The sequence below is a fragment of the Ostrinia nubilalis genome, chromosome 18 (genome assembly GCF_963855985.1).
Source record: "Ostrinia nubilalis chromosome 18, ilOstNubi1.1, whole genome shotgun sequence".
Lineage (NCBI taxonomy): Eukaryota > Metazoa > Arthropoda > Insecta > Lepidoptera > Crambidae > Ostrinia > Ostrinia nubilalis.
Window position 1 is genome coordinate 3,538,306 of NC_087105.1, and position 18,127 is coordinate 3,556,432.

The 18,127-nt window shown below is 39.5% G+C and overlaps 1 protein-coding gene across 1 annotated transcript in view; it reads left to right on the plus strand.

The window, feature by feature from the left end:
• Positions 1-4,668: 4,668 nt before the first annotated feature.
• Positions 4,669-18,127, plus strand: part of LOC135080516 (uncharacterized) — a 39,872-nt gene continuing 26,413 nt past the window's right edge. The window contains exons 1-14 of the mRNA XM_063975158.1: positions 4,669-4,864; positions 7,646-7,853; positions 8,497-8,583; positions 8,922-9,154; positions 10,921-11,131; positions 11,980-12,075; positions 14,508-14,737; positions 14,937-15,159; positions 15,545-15,640; positions 15,717-15,943; positions 16,431-16,647; positions 16,773-16,865; positions 17,071-17,303; positions 17,663-17,870. Of these exons, the coding sequence (XP_063831228.1) occupies positions 4,727-4,864; positions 7,646-7,853; positions 8,497-8,583; positions 8,922-9,154; positions 10,921-11,131; positions 11,980-12,075; positions 14,508-14,737; positions 14,937-15,159; positions 15,545-15,640; positions 15,717-15,943; positions 16,431-16,647; positions 16,773-16,865; positions 17,071-17,303; positions 17,663-17,870 (2,500 nt within the window). The 5' untranslated portion in view covers positions 4,669-4,726. The remainder of the gene's footprint in view (positions 4,865-7,645; positions 7,854-8,496; positions 8,584-8,921; positions 9,155-10,920; positions 11,132-11,979; positions 12,076-14,507; positions 14,738-14,936; positions 15,160-15,544; positions 15,641-15,716; positions 15,944-16,430; positions 16,648-16,772; positions 16,866-17,070; positions 17,304-17,662; positions 17,871-18,127) is intronic.

The window sequence follows — 18,127 nt, forward strand, 5'->3', positions numbered from 1 at the left end:
GGAAAAGATACTTGACTCTATCCTTGTCAAAAACCATGTGAAAATTATGAGATACCGATCATGCATTAGGAAAATTGAATTCAGTGCAAGTTGTATGATGAGATTTTTTTAATAGGGTTTTAGACAAATACCTATGTAAACTAATAAACCAAATTAAAATGTTATCTGCTCACATTATGCAATATCATCTAAATTCCTAGTGATTCATTCAATTTTATCTTGTTTCTACCTATCTGTTATCTATTTATTTATCTGTTTGTATTTCTTGAGGATTAAGGTATAAGCTGTTGAAGAGTTTATCTATGCCACTATGCTATGGTGTGCCCCACAGGGTCCGAGATTAATGTCCTCGTACGAAATTGTGACTAGGTATCTTGATAATTTTTAAAATCTGAAAAAAAAACATCCTCTCAGTTGAGAATTCCACGACCTTTCACTTAAAGAGCGACTTATGCTAAAAATCATAAATCATTCAACCAAAATAACTGAAAAAATAATTTTAATTTTGAAATAACTAAACTTAACTGCTTCAGATAGGACGACAACCTACGACCTCTCGCTTGCCGGAGGACTACTTTGACCACTAAGTTATGGATAACCTGTAGAAGTTTTTAATACATAAATATTTCGCGTCGTTGAATCTGAGTACATGAGGTAGTACTTAAGTAGTTATTTGCTTTTAAAATTGACTGAATTTTTAACCAACTCCTTCTTTACACTCAAGGTGTTTTCCAGAAAAAAGGGACTATTCCCACCTCTCGTTCCCACCACTGCAACTCCTGTGTAGCCAGGATTACAGTTTCACCGCCATAAAAAACCCAGTTTTTTCCAGAAACAAAAATTTCATCAATGTTATAAATGAGTGGTGGTAGTTTTAATCATTATAATTTACAATGGTGTGGATGGGCAACCCTTCGCCATAGCAAATCCTTCTGCACACAATCAATTTAATGTTTACACTCAATTTGTCCCATTCAACCATAATTACGGCCTCCAGCAGTTCCATTGTCGCTGGTCATCCATGTCCAATAAGTAGAGCGTGAATTTTAACAAAGGTGTCACTAATTGACAGTTGGTATGAGTAGTAAGTCCTGTTCTGTGAATGAAATCTCTTATTTTTGAAGTAAACCTAATAATACGGAATAAAATAGATATGGTATGATGTGCGAGTGCGATTTGCACTATTATTTAGATTCAACCAAACTTTTAATTACTCCTGGTATAACTGGGAAATATGTCAAAACTGACGATTTATTCTGAGATTAATATTTACTCTTGTTTGGTCGAATCCACCCTTAGTAGTATAGCAAACGTCCGGATTTTCTAACCACAAGGAAATTCTTGGCTTGCATCTCAACCTTATGGAAATCGATCGAATCGGGAGTAAGCTTCACCCGCAATCCTCAGCTTGCTATCTTAGCTCTATCTGCTTGAACAGAACGAAGCAGTTAACATTGCTATGACGACCGACTTCGCACGGAACCTAGTGGCGTCATCCGACGTGCCAGCGCTAAGGTGCCCAGTCTTCTACCACCCTTAGAAGGGCCACAGGAGACAACACCATTACCACTACCCTGAGAAGGGTCATGAGAGCCACACTCGGTACCCTGAGAAGGGCCAGGAGCGTTCGCACCTCTTGCGCTACCCTAAGAAGGGCCACGGAAGGAGTCTTCATTGTTGAAGCTCATTATGGAACTGAGTTCGGATAAATTACAAGTCACGAAAAGTGTAGTAGCTGGCCGGGCCTGATGCAGCGTTACCGCATGCATTACTCCGTTTCCAGGGAGCACCGCGGGGAGGTCACTACCCAACCCACGCTCCCCATAGCTAGCTACCTAGCCAGGAGGACTAACCCCACCAACCAAACTGAATAGAATATTCTTTTCGAACCCGGGATATCAAAGTTTGGGACAGAATCAGATGTTCTTATCATTACGCCACATTTTTTTTCATTCAGGCGGTTTTTAAAGCTTGTATGGTCAGACATTCGTCTTTTTCAATTACCTAAAAAAGTCTATACCTACTTAATATCTATAGGTACCTACTCGTACTGTTTATAACTATAACTAATATTATAAAACTGCAGAGTTTGTTTACTTGAAAGCGCTAATCTCAGGAAATACTGGTCCGATTTGAAATTTTGTGTCGGAAAGCCATTTATCGAATAAGGCTTTAGGCTATATACCATCACCCTACAGCCAATAGGGGCGGAGCGGTAAAGAAAAATGTTACGAAAGTGGGAAATATTATTCAAACTATTTTCACGCATAAGTACGAAGTCGCAGGCACAGCTAGTAAAGATATAAAAAAACATTATCAACTACATAAAGAGGGCTGAGGCTAAATTGTCGCAAATGGTATAGCAACAGATTGTGGAAAGTTTAACGGAAGCCGGTGATTCGATGATTTGGCGAAGCAATTGAGTAATGCGCAGACGCAGGCCGGGGGTCCGAGCGTTCTCGAAATAATAACAAGAGAGCTATACATAGTTACTCCTATTATAGGTGTACTTAGGTTTGAACGCGACGAAGCTACGCAGAACTAAACTACGACGAACACTGGACCGCAAAGAAAAAGGATCGATAAAAAAATCTTTATCTTCAAAAGTACCTAGTTACCTAGAATAAGCTGGAAACACACTCTTAGGTGTAGATTTGAACGCGACAAAGCCAACTACACTGCCGCAAAGAAAAAGGATCGGTTAGAAAAAGTAAAAAAGGGGCACACTGAAAACCAGCGTCGTGGCCTTCCTCACCGGGGGCCACGGCATATGCTGAGTGGGGTCCCATTGCGATGGGCATCGCTGTGCGACAGGGTGGCACTGCTCAGTTTACTTTCTCTTCCATTGCATGTTTTATGTCACCTCTGTCTTATTTGTTTTTTTTTTATTTACATCTTTTGTCATTTGTGATGTCCATGGCAATAAATTAATGTTTCTTTCTTTCTTCTTTCTAAAATCTTCGATATCTTCAAAAGTACCTGACTTAGCTTTATGAAACAAAACCTACTGAAAAATACTACATTTTGGTTTATTTTACATTTGATAAAAATAAACAGCTCGAATTAATTTAGTCTTTTTGCAGGTTATTTGGAAGATATTGAAGATTTTCCAACCGAACCTTTTTCTTTGCGATCCAGTATGTTAGTTGTTCCTAGAGGTAATGTTAAGGGTCTAAAAAAGTCCCATCACGAAGAAACGTGGTAGGTACCGTTTTAACATCCTAACTCCTAGTGATCATTTTCAAGAATGACTGAACTAACTTCATTATAGTGATATCGCATACACTCGCTAATTTTCCTAACTCTATCATCAAACTGCTAATAATGTATTAATAGTAGCAAAATTTAGTCTAGATAACTACAATAAGGCGATTATTTTTGTAACTAAAACAATCATAAGAATATAACCTAAAATAATGAATCAAAACGGTATATAATATAAAACTTAATATATATTATTATAATAACTTAGTAGATCACTTTTTAGTTCAACCTGCACAGAATCTGTCCGATAAAAGTTGCATATTCATTGGGACTATTCAAGTGACCTCGTCGTTATAAAAGGTCACAGAAAAACAAAATACGTAATTTCGTCTACCTGGGTGACATTTGAAGTAGAATTTTGAATAAAAATAAGTATACTTACTACTCTTAGGTTTAAAGCGCGTATTCCACCGCGAGCGGAGCAGACCCATATGATTCCGTTTACACTCGCAATACAAAAATGCATCATCATCTGTTTTCACCAACAAAGAGTCGAGCGAAAATTACAAATTAGCTCATCAAAATTAAATCAATACTAATGAACTCTTTTTAGATGGAAAAGCAATCCTATTTTATATACACGAAGACCCTCCACTAGACATCCCTAATTATTAATCTTTGGCTGTGGAAAACGGGCTTTAGTCAGAGAAGAAACGCTAAGAACTAACCCTCCATGACCCTCGTAAACGCCAAATAGGTACCATATGGGCATAATAGTCTTCTTCCCCATAATTTGCGACATTTTGGTAATTAATTTGAACAGATGATAAAAATATTATAGGAGGTAAATCACTGCCGTATTAACATTTATCAGAGATTACTCATTAAAAATGAATATTAAAAAGCATTCTTGAGTTCTGTTTGTTATCGTGAAGTATTTTGTAATTCCTCGTATTTAGTACTCTTGAAGTAATCACATCATGTGGTTTGTCACGATCTACAATTACAACCAATATGATACAACAAGCGATGCCTAAATTGCTTCAAGGGGATTATGATAGAAAGTATTTATTTGAGTCAAAATGCAAATTTTAATCTTAATAACTTAGATCACACCAGTTCCAACGTTTTCACGTCTTCACGCCTTTTAGCATACTGACTTGGTTAGGTCGCGCACATAAACAAAACAGCAACATACGAGTAACTGTAGATTCTCTGTGAACATCCTAGAGGATGTCCATCCTAGAAACCGTCCAAATTGAGGGAGGAGATAGGAGGCCTTCTATCTTGGTCACGTACCCTGATGATGATGATCTATAGCAGAAACACGCGTATAGATTTGAAAATGCTATAAACAACTGGCGTATGATCGTATAACAAATTACCAAAAATATATTAGCGAATAATAAAAATGATGATAATGATCGATAAGATCTCGCATATAAATCATGAATTAAGCGATAATTCATCATTTCATTAGTTAGGCTCATGTGTGCGGTTGGCGGGATATTATGATCTCATAATGTTGAAAATGATAGTGTTAGTGATAAGCATTTTGGGACTTATACAAAGTGGCGTGGGACAGATCACGCAAAATGGACAATGTGAATCTTTAGAACCGCACCCTAACTTCAACCCTGCAGATTTTGACCCTGAAAGTGTAAGTGATTTTTTTTACTAATCACGACGTCGTGGGCCGGTCGAAATAACGCTATGCCAAGAGCTGTGCAAAGTCTTAGTGAGAGTGAATACCTAATCCCATAGACTGTGCAGAGCAGTCCTGGATCTGTCAATAGGCCGTATAGCCCGCGGCCTAGGGGCAGTAGATTTCAGATGACGATTACACGATTTCAGAAAATAAAAGTTAAATAAAGATCCAACCCCACCCTAGCCTACGGGCGGCAAAACTGTAAATCCGCCACTGGTGCAGAGTCCTAGGAGCAGCGCATAGGTAGCTAATTGCTCATAGGATAGGCCCCCTTAATTGATATTTATTGTCCGTGGTGCATATCTTTTCTTAAAGGTTATTAAACCTTTGTTTGTCACCTGTCATCCGCTTTGCAATGGAGGGAAGTCGAACCTTAATTTCGAACTCCTCCTATGTTCTTCTGATTAATTTCATTGCGGGTCCAATGACAGTTTAACTTTCCCCCGGGACAATCTTGACCTTCATTGGTTGGGTTTTTATGGCGGTCAAGCTGTAGATCCTGGCTACACAGGAGTTGCAGCGATGGGAACGAGAGGTGGGAATAGTCCCGAGCAGCGCATAGTTCTTGGAACTGCGCACAGACCTAGGAACTGTGCGTCAGTCCTAGAAGCTGAGCATAATCTTGAGAGCCAGAGGATAAAAAATATTTTCTTCTTTGAAAGCATTTTTAATTTAGATAACACAAAGCATTTGTTGCATTTCAGTTCCTAACCACATGTTGTGATTCTATTGCAATTATAGGAATTCGTATAATATACCTAGGTATAATATGTGACATTGTGTATGCATTCAAATTCCAATTTAAAGAGTGCTTCTAAAGTCTCTCGTAGTTGATTCCCATGGTTGGCTCTTTTTAGCGATTTAAAATTTTTGAGAGGTTTTACTAAAGTATGTTCTATAGGACAAAGTTTAGTTACGATTTAACAGTTTAAACATTATGTGGCAAAAAGCACCTATTTAGAACTTAAAGAAATATAAGGCTTGATGTGCCATCGTCCGTAAAGGACTAGATCACTACCCCTTCTTAAAAAAAATTTCAATCACTATTTTAATTGAAAATCCACCTGTAACTTTCACATGCTGAAAACCAGAATAGCTTTGTTTTATACAAATCCTTCACCATTCATTTCAGCGAACATAAGTCATAGGACGTCCACTGCTGGACATAGGCCCCCCCTAATGATTTCCTTTGACCAGTTGGTAGCGACCTGCATTCAGCTCCTTTATAAAGCCTTAATATTACCATTTGTCAACACAATGATTCATCTTTACATAAAAATTTAATTTCATACAATGAGTTTCCTGAATCTATAATCTTTACATTTTATTTATTTTTACACATCCAAATGAAAAAAAGTTAGGCATATAAATAATATTTCATGCTTATTCGATTTCTTCAATAGAATCGTCTAGAAATGTAAGCGTGAATCATTCCTCAGTTTGGTCTATTACGTATGAACCCGGAATGTTATAAGCCTTTCAGTCGATTAGCTGACCTATCTAATCGCAATATGAAACCTTGATTTTATTATTACAATATTATCGGTCCACTTAATGATATAGTAGGTACTTTGATTTTGTTTAGCATTTCGCCGGCTAGTAATTTTCGGCGCTTTTTCAATCTTAGGTACTAAACTTGTAACTGAGGCAATAATAGCCCAACGGCTTTGGTTTCATTCTGCCTATTCGAGATCTGTTTGATTGCTAAAATCAAGTGGCAGTGGGCGGGGCATATAGCTCGTAGAGACGATGGCCGTTGGGGCAGGAAAGTTCTCGAGTGGCGACTACGGGCTGGAAGACGTAGTGTGGGCAGCCCTCCTACTAGCTGGACCGACGATCTGGTAAAGGTCGCGGGACCGTCCATTATGGGAAACCTTGGGCCTTTGTCCAGCAGTGGACGTCATTTGGCTGAAACGAACGAACGAACGATTCGAGATCTGAGAGGCGCTGGTTCGATCCCCGCCGACCGCTAGACTATTAGTAGCTAAATTGGAGAGGTTACATCGAATACTAGCAATTTGTGCAATCCAAATTCTATAACGTCAAATTATACTTATATTAGACGAGTACTAGCTTCTTTCTGTGACATTATTCGAGTGCACTGTTCTTAAAAGCTTCTTAGTATTTCAGCGAACATTTTGATCTAAAAAAATCTGCATCGGTTTAACGCTCTCGAGTTTTGCACTTATTTTATTTACGTAGAATTATTATCATAATATCTATAAAAACTAAAGCCACCTAGCTACCCTACAGACTTTACCTTTATAGGACATGAAATTTTTGACTTTATGAGGAAATGAAACTTATGGTTATATGTAATGGAATTACGATTACATACATACATCAGCAATAATCACCACTATTATATTAAAGCCACCTAGCTACCCTACAGACTTTACCTTTATAGGACATGAAATTTTTGACTTTATGAGGAAATGAAACTTATGGTTATATGTAATGGAATTACGATTACATACATACATCAGCAATAATCACCACTATTATATTAAAGCCACCTAGCTACCCTACAGACTTTACCTTTATAGGACATGAAATTTTTGACTTTATGAGGAAATGAAACTTATGGTTATATGTAATGGAATTACGATTACATACATACATCAGCAATAATCACCACTATTATAGTTAAGACCAAATTCATTTCAAGTTATTGTACCAAAGAAAAGTAATCAATACAATAATCTAAAAACATTATTTTTCTAATCTTTTCAGTTCTTAGGGACATGGTACGAGTTCAGAAGATCGGATAATTCCTACCAGTCCGGAGACTGTTCAGTCGTAGAGTTTTTGGAGAGTGGTAATGGGTACCAGATCAGAAACCCTGTGGTGGCTGCCAATTTCGGCCAGGAAGTCAACTCGACTGCCACTTTAACCAATGGCACTAACGTTTACAGTGTCACCACACCTTCTATTTCTAACCGTAAGTTTAGATCAGTGGTGGACCTTTTATAAGTAAGGCTCAGACCAGACGGTGAAACGCAACTGCAACGAAACTGCAACTCTGTGATGATTCTGATGAATGAAACTGAAACTGAAAGTTTCAAACTGGTCGCGTCATGTGTGGTATCTCAACGGACGCTATGGCAGAAACTTAGATGCAACTCAAAAGTAACTAGCAGTTGCAGTTTCGTTGCAGTTGCGTTTCACCGTCACGTGTTCTGGGCCTTAAATGTCGAGTTGTGGACTATAAAATCAAGCTTTGACCTTAGAATCTAATTAGATTGGTCTAATCTAATGACTTGGTCATTTCGCAACTTGGACGTTTTCAGACTTGGACATTTTGCGACATAATGGAAATTTTGCGACTTGGTAATTTTGAGACTTTAACATTTTGCTACCACTTGACATTTTGCAAATTGGACATTCTGAGACTAAAGGGTTTCGGCTTAGATGTCCTTCTTATAGTATTATGATGAGATGAGACAGGATTAAGGATGAGACCATAAAGAAAAATAACCTAAATTAATCTGAAAATAAACGTTAATTAAAAACACGCATTTATTTTGAGACCATAACAATTTTTACTATGTTTATACCTTGAATTAATTTTTTATATTTTTCAGCTTATGACCTAACGGTTCTCCGAACCGACTACTCGAATTATGCCGTCTTGTATACCTGCCAGAACATTGACACCACCCAGAGATCAAGTAAGTTTGATTTTTATTATTTTATTTTATGGGCTTGATGGTGCAATTGTCCAGTAAATTGCATTAGACCAGGTTCAATTGCTGGTAAGATTTCTATAGAAAACTGGCTTTTGTACGCGGTTTCGCTCGCGTTATACTTTGGACAACCGTTTCATTGAAAAAATCCTTGTTATAATAGCGGATACGTCACAATAGCTATCTGTGGGTTAATAGATCAGTCACTCAGTAACGGTTGCCTTTTATCTAAACGTAACCACCTTCACGGACATTTTCTAAATTGTCTTGCATCTGATTGGAATTAAAATTGGTGGGTAGTTTAATGATCATTTTATTTTCAGTTATTGTCTGGGAGCTTCTTAGGCATACGGAATATCAGAACCTGATGATACCTGCCCTAGTCAGCACCACACTCAGCGTGAGCCTGAACGTGAATGTAGACGATCTGAGCATGATAGATCACTCCGAGGCTGCCTGCTACGAGCTGCCCATCATCCCTCTTGGAGAGCCTGTCATCTTGCCAGGGTCCTGCAACCAGGACATCTCTGTTGTCCAGAATTTTAATGCTACCGCGGTGAGTAAGCGAGCTAAGAATGAAACTTGGAAATACGGATGTCGGATATCACAGACGCATCAATCTTCACCTGAAAGTGAATCGAATTTTGAGTCAATTTTCCACCGTCTGATGTAGTGGTTCGAAACGGACTACTATTCCGGAGGTTGCGGGTTCGATTTCCGCACAGTACAAGCTTTACTTAGTTTGGGACGAGAAGCGAAGTGTAAAATGTCTAAGGATATTTCGTCGGCTGATTGCAAGAAGTCATTAACTAGCAGAAACATGATTTCGAGAAATAGCTTAATGAAGTTTGGAGAGAAAAAAGCCATTTAAAAAAAATATATAATAGGTAGCGCCGCAATGAAAATGCCGATACATAAAAATAAGTCTTAGTAAAAATTTTTAGTTACTGGCATTTCAAAATAACGTACACAGTATTTTAAAAAAATCAAAATATAAAGTTAATGTCTTTTGACTGACGGCCAACTATAACAAACCAAGAAGTAATTACTTTTTACTTTATCGGATTACCGTGATACCATGTTAAATCAAGTTAAATTACGTTTAAAATAATATAATAAACAATCATAATAACGAAATATGTATTATGACCTGTCATCTTCTGGGTCACATTCTAAACAAAAAATTCAGAAACAGTGCAGTGTGGATGACATAGAAAAGACAACACACGAGATGTTTTCTTCATGAAAATTTTCGCAACTACAGATGATATAATTTTGTAAATCTGTAGCTACGAATTCTTACATAACCGATGCTAATTGCTAGATAAAAATAGGGTATACACGAGCACAAAATAATCCTCCCTCAGACACTACCGTGTAGAAAATTTTCATGAAGAAAACATCTCGTGTGTTGTCGCAAAATTTTTGCAACTACAGATGATATAATTTTGTAAATCAGTAGCTACGAATTCTTACATAACCGATGCTAATTGCTAGATAAAAATACGGTATACACGAGCACAAAATAATCCTCCCTCAGACACTACCGTGTAGAAAATGTTCATGAAGAAAACATCTCATGTGTTGTCTTTTCTATGTCATCCACACTGCACTGTCTCTGTTGGCAAGATTAAGAAGAGGTGCAGTAAACGCAGTTAAGGAACGGCTGGGATGAACAAGGATAGGCGCATTATAAATCTTTATTAAGTTCTGGCAGTTAGTCAAAACAGTGTGTGTATCGACTATGTTACGACACAAAATCATTAATGGACAATAATTACTTTAATGCTATAAAAATTGACGAAACTGTATTTATCAAGTTTTACAAAAATAAATCTTCCAAAGTACGGCAGATATCCATTTACTGATTCTTGCATAATATAGTATAAGTCGCGGCCAATATCGCCATGCTAGTATGGACACTTAATGACTTTTTGTAGTTAATGACTTCTTGCAATCAGCCGACGATTTATTTATTATGAATCTTGGAGATACGAATTATCACAGAGGCTTCAATCTTCACCTGTGTGCTTACCATGAGTTTACGTTAAGTGTGCTCGCTAGCGACTGCGTAAAAAAATGACATTTAATTGTATGACATATTGTGCAGCGCCCCTAGTGGCTAATTTCAAGAAACAAAATCTTCATAGAGATTTTTGACGTACTCGCTAGCGAGCACACCTAACGTAAACTCATGGTAGGTACACTGAGCGTGAATCGAATTTTGGGGCGTTTTAACCATAATATTCCATGGGGACTCATAAGTCATAACATGGTCATAGTTTCGTCTAACTTGATATTTTATATCTCCCTCTCTTCCAGTTCCAAGGACTCTGGCACGAGAACTACGCGTACTACTCCGAGAACTCCGAGAACCAGTGCGCCAGGGCTGAGTACACCCTCGGCGAAGAAGGCGTCCAGGTCCTGAACAGCCAGGTCATCAACCAAGCTCTCTTCACCATCTCCGGTATCGCGACCGTGGCCAGTACCGATGGCAGCGCCAGGCTGTCTGTGGTGCTCAACGTTGGAAATGGTACGTTTAAGAGACGATTTTTTATCAATGAGCTACGATTAGCAAGCTGAATTTGCAATGGGAGAAGCACAGTACGTAGAACTGGCGGCCGATGGGGCAGCAAGGTTTTGAAACCAAATTAAATTAATCGGCAAACCTTTTAAATTAACATACCTACTTATTTCCAATTTACATACGAGTACAACATAAAGTTGTGATTCATCATCCAATCAAAAACTTGTCTTACATTCAAGGAACCCTCGACTTTTCACTTCATAATTGGGCTACAATTCTGAAAACTTGATTAATGATAAGTTTTGATATTCTTATCATTCACATTTATCCTTGTAGCGATTCATGCCCACTAGCCACACATAAATAATGACATAAGCTAATACTTGTGATAAGCTATCGATTATTACAAATAATAATTATTACGGGTCTTTGTACCGACTTTCAACAATCTACAAGAGTAATTTTCAGGAGTTTAATGTAAAATATTAATTATCATGAAAATATGAATTATTATCATGAAAGTCTTGAAGACTTGATAAATTCTTACGTATATTGGGTGTGATGTGGCACTCCCATTTTGTCACCGCACCCCGATTATTAAACTGTTAAGATAATATTTACTACAATAACAGCTGATTAACAAACTACAGCTTAGTTAGACCAGTTAGACTATCCAATATAATTAATGAACTTGCGACAATTGATAGTAACTGTACAAACTGCTACTGCTATAAAATCCTCTTTAACTAGAAATGTTAGATTTCGTAGACTTCCTGTGAGATAACCATCTTATCTTTTTACTTAGGAAACATACCGTTCAGGACTTAGTACTTACTTATTTTTATTTCTTTCAGCTACAGTCACAACTGATCTATGGGTTCTAGCCACCGATTATGAAAGCTACGCTGTGTCCTACACCTGTGAGAATCTCGAAAATAATCAACAAAGAGGTAAAGAAAGATATTTTTACAAGCTTTATATTGACTTCACTTGTTAGTATGTGTGGGACAAATCTTGCAACTGAATTTAAGACCACTTCTCCTCAACCGATTGAGCTGAAATTTAGTATACTTATGTAAGTACGATGACAATGCAATGTTATGGTACCACTGAGCTGGTCTGATGATGCAGTCAGGAGGTGGCCATAGGAACTCCTAAACGAAACGATGGAATCGCATCGAGTTTGGGTTCGTTGGATTTGTCTTTTCGAGCAGTTTAGTGCTAGATGATGTCCAGGGTCATGATGATGGATTAGGGAGGTGGCCATAGGAACTCCTAAACGAAACGGCAGAAACTCATCGAGTTTGGGTTTGTTGGATTTTTCTTTTCGAACACTTTAGTGCTAGATGATGTCCAGGGTCCTGATGATGGAGTCAGGAGGTGGCCATAGGAACTCCTAAATGAAACGATGGAATCGCATCGAGTTTGGGTTCGTTGGATTTGTCTTTTCGAGTAGTTTAGTGCTAGATGATGTCCAGGGTCTTTATGATGGATTAGGCAGGTGGCCATAGGAACTCTTAAACGAAACGGCAGAAACTCATCGAGTTTGGGTTCGTTGGATTTTTCTTTTCGAGCAGTTTAGTGCTAGATGATGTCCAGGGTCCTGATGATGGAGTCAGGAGGTGGCCATAGGAACTCCTAAACGAAACAGCAGAATCGCATCGAGTTTGGGTTCGTTGGATTTGTCTTTTCGAGCAGTTTAGTGCTAGATGATCTCCAGGGTTCTTATGATGGATTAGGGAGGTGGCCATAGGAAATCCTAAACGAAAAGGCAGAAACTCATCGAGTTTTGGGTTCGTTGGATTTGTCTTTTCAAGCAGTTTAGTGCTAGATGATTTTTTTTTCTGAAGGGACGCGCGCTGGTAGCTTGAAGAGTTTTTCCAGCTTCACCGGGCAGATTGGCGAGTACAGAAGATACTCTAGCCGTTTGGCGATCGTCGGTCGCAGACCGACGTTCGCGATCGGGCCGTATTGAGCGCATAAGGCGCCCGATCAGTGGCGAACCCAACTAGAGGGTTGCCCACCGCGGTGTTGGACCAAAGTCCAGCCTACGGTGGGCTTACTCTAGTGGGCACCACGGTAGGCTCGGACCTCGGCTCAGGCCGTGTCCGGGGGACGGATTGGGGAGAACCGGCCCAGTACATGTCCTGTACCGTCCGAAATATCAAATACTATTAAACAGCCTGTCGTGGCTAAACGCAATCCGCGAGAGCCATAAAGAAGAAAAAAATACTATTAAACAGGATCCTTCGATTAATACTCCAACTGTTTTATCAAACGGGGCATCCGCGGCTCGGCGTAAGAATTTGTTTTGGAGGGTCTGGAATTTCTTAAGGACTGTGCAGGAAGTGTGAGCAAACACCGGACTGGCGTAAGTCAACACTGGACGGATGCAGGTTTTGTAAATTGTCAAACTTATTTCTAAGTGACAATTTACTTTTCCTTCCAACTAGGTGGTAGAGTCGGTGGGTGTAGTAGTTCGCACGGCTCAAGACGCGTCTGAGGTGTGCGGAGCGAACGATAATCTCTGGTCGAGGATGACACTTAAGTACTTGGCCTCACTCTTCCAAGGAATAGTTTGGTCAAATAAGGTGAGATGGGTGGGGACATTAGGACGAGTGCGAACCGGAGGACGTTTCGCAGACAAAGCCCTAGAAAAGTACACTGCTGCACTTTTTTCGGGATGTACCTCGATACGCCACTTCCAGAACCATTCGCCTAATTGTGTGACTGCGCGTTGGAGCGCCAAGATGACGTAATTCCGATTACGTCCGGACTTGTAGAGTGCGGTGTCGTCCGCAAAGAGGGCTAAATCCGTATTCGGATATTTAGGGATATCATTGACGTACAATGAAAAAAGAATGGGTGCTAGATGATGTCCAGGGTCCTGATGATGGAGCCAGGAGGTGGCCATAGGAACTCCTAAACGAAACGGCGGAATCTTATCGAGTTTGGTTTCGTTGGATTCGACTTCTCGAGCACTTTGGTGCTAAATAATGACCCAGAAATTGAGATACAACTAAAAAGTGTAAAATAAAATTATAATAAAAAAAAACTTTTTTAAAAACAAGCTTTATCCTGAAATGCAGTTGTACTAAAACGAAAAAAATAATTGTATGCTTGGTTCAAAGAATTTCGAAAGCTTGTAGCGCAAACAGAAAAAAAGAGGAATAAATTCCATGCGCGATACAAGCTTTCGAAATTCTTTGAACCAAGCATACAATTATTTTTTTCGTTTTAGTACAACTGCATTTCAGGATAAAGCTTGTTTTTAAAAAAGTTTTTTTTTATTATAATTTTATTATATTCTGTCTAAGTTTTGGTTGCTTTACCTACTCGTTTTAACAAGTTAGATCCATTATAATTTTGCATTTTTTTCCAGTATGGAGCTGGATTCTCAGCCGGTCCCGCCAGCTCACGCCCGCGGCGCAAGAAGCGGTAAACAACGTCGTCGCCTCAGATGTAGTCTTGAACTACGCGTACTACAAACCCACTAACCAAACAGATTCAGCCTGTTTCTTCTACCCTGAAGTGGATGCAAGCAAACCCGTGGTATTCCGAGGCCAGTGCGATTCAAGCATACAAACAGTCCAAAACTTCAACCCGGTGGCTGTAAGTACTATTAAAGACTAATTCATAATTATCATTAACCAATTAAGTTCACAGTTGGATATAAGCATTCCAAGTTTCCAAGCTGGAGATCCTGGCTAAGCAAGAGCTGCAGCGCTGGGAATGGTCCTGTCTAAAAAGATTATACTTAAAATGAAACCCAATTCCAGCAGCATCAACTTATTTGTCTATTTCCTTACAGTACGAAGGCATCTGGCACGACATCTCATCTTATCCCTCCGTGTTCCAAACTGGTACATGTAGGAATGCCCAATACACCCTGGACTTGGAGACCTTGGTGGTCGATGTCCTGAACACCCAAGTTCTAGAAGAGTCTCTGGATGTTACGATAGGAGAGGCCGTCGTGGCTTCCACTGATGGCAGCGGAAAGCTTTATGTTACATTCCCCATAGCTGGCACCAATGGTAAGTGTTGAATACCCAAGCCATACTAAAAATGCACCATCTGTCTGATATATTTTCATGTCCAAACAATTCAGCCAATTTTGGGAGCTTTGGTCCTAAAGTGATGAAAATTAATATTAACTACATTTCTCAAATAAGCGATCTAAAAAGTTCATTTATTGTGCTTTTGGTCAGAAATACGAATTTAAGATGATAATGTTGCGAAGTGTCTAGTTATTATTAAATATTTCTTTACCAGTATAAAATATTTTTCTGACAGTTTAATTTTTAGATTTTATTTGGATATAACTTGGCTGTTTCAAATAACGAAAACTTTCTTGTTGAAGTTGTTTTATCCTAATGTACGAGTATTTCCATTGTGCTTATATTTTTTTTGCCATTACAGCCACAATTACGACAGACTATTGGATTCTAGATACGGATTACACTACATACTCGCTCGTGTACTCTTGCACCAACACTAATGATGACGAAAAACAAGGTGGGTTTTAGATGTGGTGCCAAAAATATTTTTTATTTAAAGGCCTTGATGCTCAACGAATTTTTCTACATTTCAGTTAATCTATGGAAACTGAGTAGGACGAAGCAACTGCCCGCTGCAGCAGAAACAGAAATTGCGGCAGTCATGAGCTCCTATGACATCTTAGATGAGCGGTACTTGGTACCCGTAGACCAATCCACCGAGGCGTGCTTCTTCTATCCGGAACCACAACCTGGGGTCCCGGTTGTCTTCCCCGGACAATGCGATAATATAACCGTTGTTCAGAACTTCAACTTGACTCTGGTAAGATATTTATTTATAATATTTTGATGAGCTCTAATGTTTTGTTTGTAGTTTCTTCTCTAATATACATATTGTTCTCGTAAGGAGAATTAATCTTTTCTGGATCATGGGGTCAGCTACTCAATTCAATAAATGTTCTTCGCGTCGGCTGTGTCATCTGACGTCACGAATAATATTCTAACCAAACTAGGACCAATCCCAACTATCCCATCCCAACTATCCCAACTAATATTATAAATGCGAAAGTAACTCTGTCTGTCTGTCTGTCTGTTACGCTTTCCCGCTTAAACCTCGCAACCGATTTTGATGAAATTTGGCATAGAGATAGTTTGAGTCCCGGGAAAGAACATAGGATAGTTTTTATCCCGGTTTTTGAAACAGGGACGCGCGCGATAAAGTTTTTCTGTGACAGACAAAATTCCACGCGGGCGAAGCCGCGGGCGGAAAGCTAGTTTACATAATAAATTAACCATGCAATCATTTCCAGTTCCAAGGTATCTGGTTTGAAATCGAAGCGTACCCCAAGGACCAGCAGCAGGGCCAGTGCGTCAGCCACGAATACGGTTCTGGAGCACTGAACACCCTCAACCTGACATCTTCTCAAATCGTCGATCAGTTTTTGGTAGTCTCTGATGGCGTCTTGAGCTTTACTTCTACTGACAACAGTGCACAAATGGAGATCAACATCAATGTTGACGGAGAAGGTACAACTTGCTAAATAATTCTCTTCTAACGTTACATTTTTCACATTTTGCTATTCTATTCCTCTCCCTTGAACCGTTCGGATGTTTTACAGTTGTTTTTCTTCATGTTTATTATATTTTTGCAGTCATAACCATACCTTTTTGGATTCTGGACACTGACTACGAAGATTACGCGCTGGCCTACAGTTGCGTGAACCGAAACGCCGACTTCAGAGCGGGTAAGTAATAAGCTTTTTCAGCTTAATATCTGCCCCCCTAGACAAAACGCACTTTTTGATCGAATCGAAAATCGAATCCGTCAAAACTCCATACAAAAAAGGGGCTTTTCGACCACTTTTCGATTGGTTTGCGATTATATTAGGAAGCATCAATTTTTGCCTACTATTCTTGGTAGGAAATATTAAACTTCTATCCATTTTTCAGTTTACAGCTGGAAGCTTAGTAGAACAAGATCAGGTCTCTCAGCAAACGCTGTAACTTCCATCAATAGTGCAATGGCGGATGTGGTGGTTTTGGGCCAGCAGTACTATGAGTCCATCGACCAATCTTTGGACGCTTGCTTCTTCTTACCAGAACTGGCACCTGGAGAGCCCGTCATTCTGGTCGGTCAGTGTGACCCGAACATCACTGTTGTACAGGACTTCAACGCAACAAGAGTAAGAAGAATATTATTATCAGTCACTTTTAATTAAATCAGAATCAGAACCCAAACAAATCTCAAGCATTTGCTAACTACTGTTCAGTACTAACTTAATCAGTTTCGTTGCGGGTCCAATGACAGCTTAACTTTCCCCCGGAGACAAACTTGACCTTCTCTTGCTGGGTTCTTATTGGCGGTCAAGCTGTAGATCCTGGCTACACAGCAGTTGCAGCGGTGGGAACGAGGGGTGTGAATAGTCCCGTTGCAGTTCAGTAGGAAAAGGAAAATCTAAAAATATGTACTTGCTAATCTAAATATGAACACGTCTCAAAATGTGTAAATGAGTTAAAATCTAAACTTGATTATTCTCTCCAGTACTTAGGTAATTGGCGCCTCATAGAGAGCTACCCCGCCGATCCTCAGACCGGCACCTGCAACCAAGCGAACTACAGCCCCGGGGCAACTGCTGGCACGGTCACGGTGGTGAACACCCAGGTCATCGACCAGAACCTGGCTTCCATCACCGGCCAAGCCGTCGCCAGTGCCGATGGAACCGGCAAACTGACTGTCACCTTCCCTAGCAGTAAGAGTTTTGTCTTTTATTTTATAAGAATAAATGGCAGCTTCCCGCGTACCGGAAAACGCAGCGTAGGACGTCCACCTACAAGGTGGACCGACGACATCGTAAAGGTAGCAGGGAAGCGCTGGATGCAGGCCGCTACCAATCGATCAACGTGGAAAACATTAGGGGAGGCCTATGTTCAGCAGTGGACGTCCTATGGCTGAAATGATGATGATGATGATGAAATGGCAGCTTTAGAAGGAGACTTGATATAATTA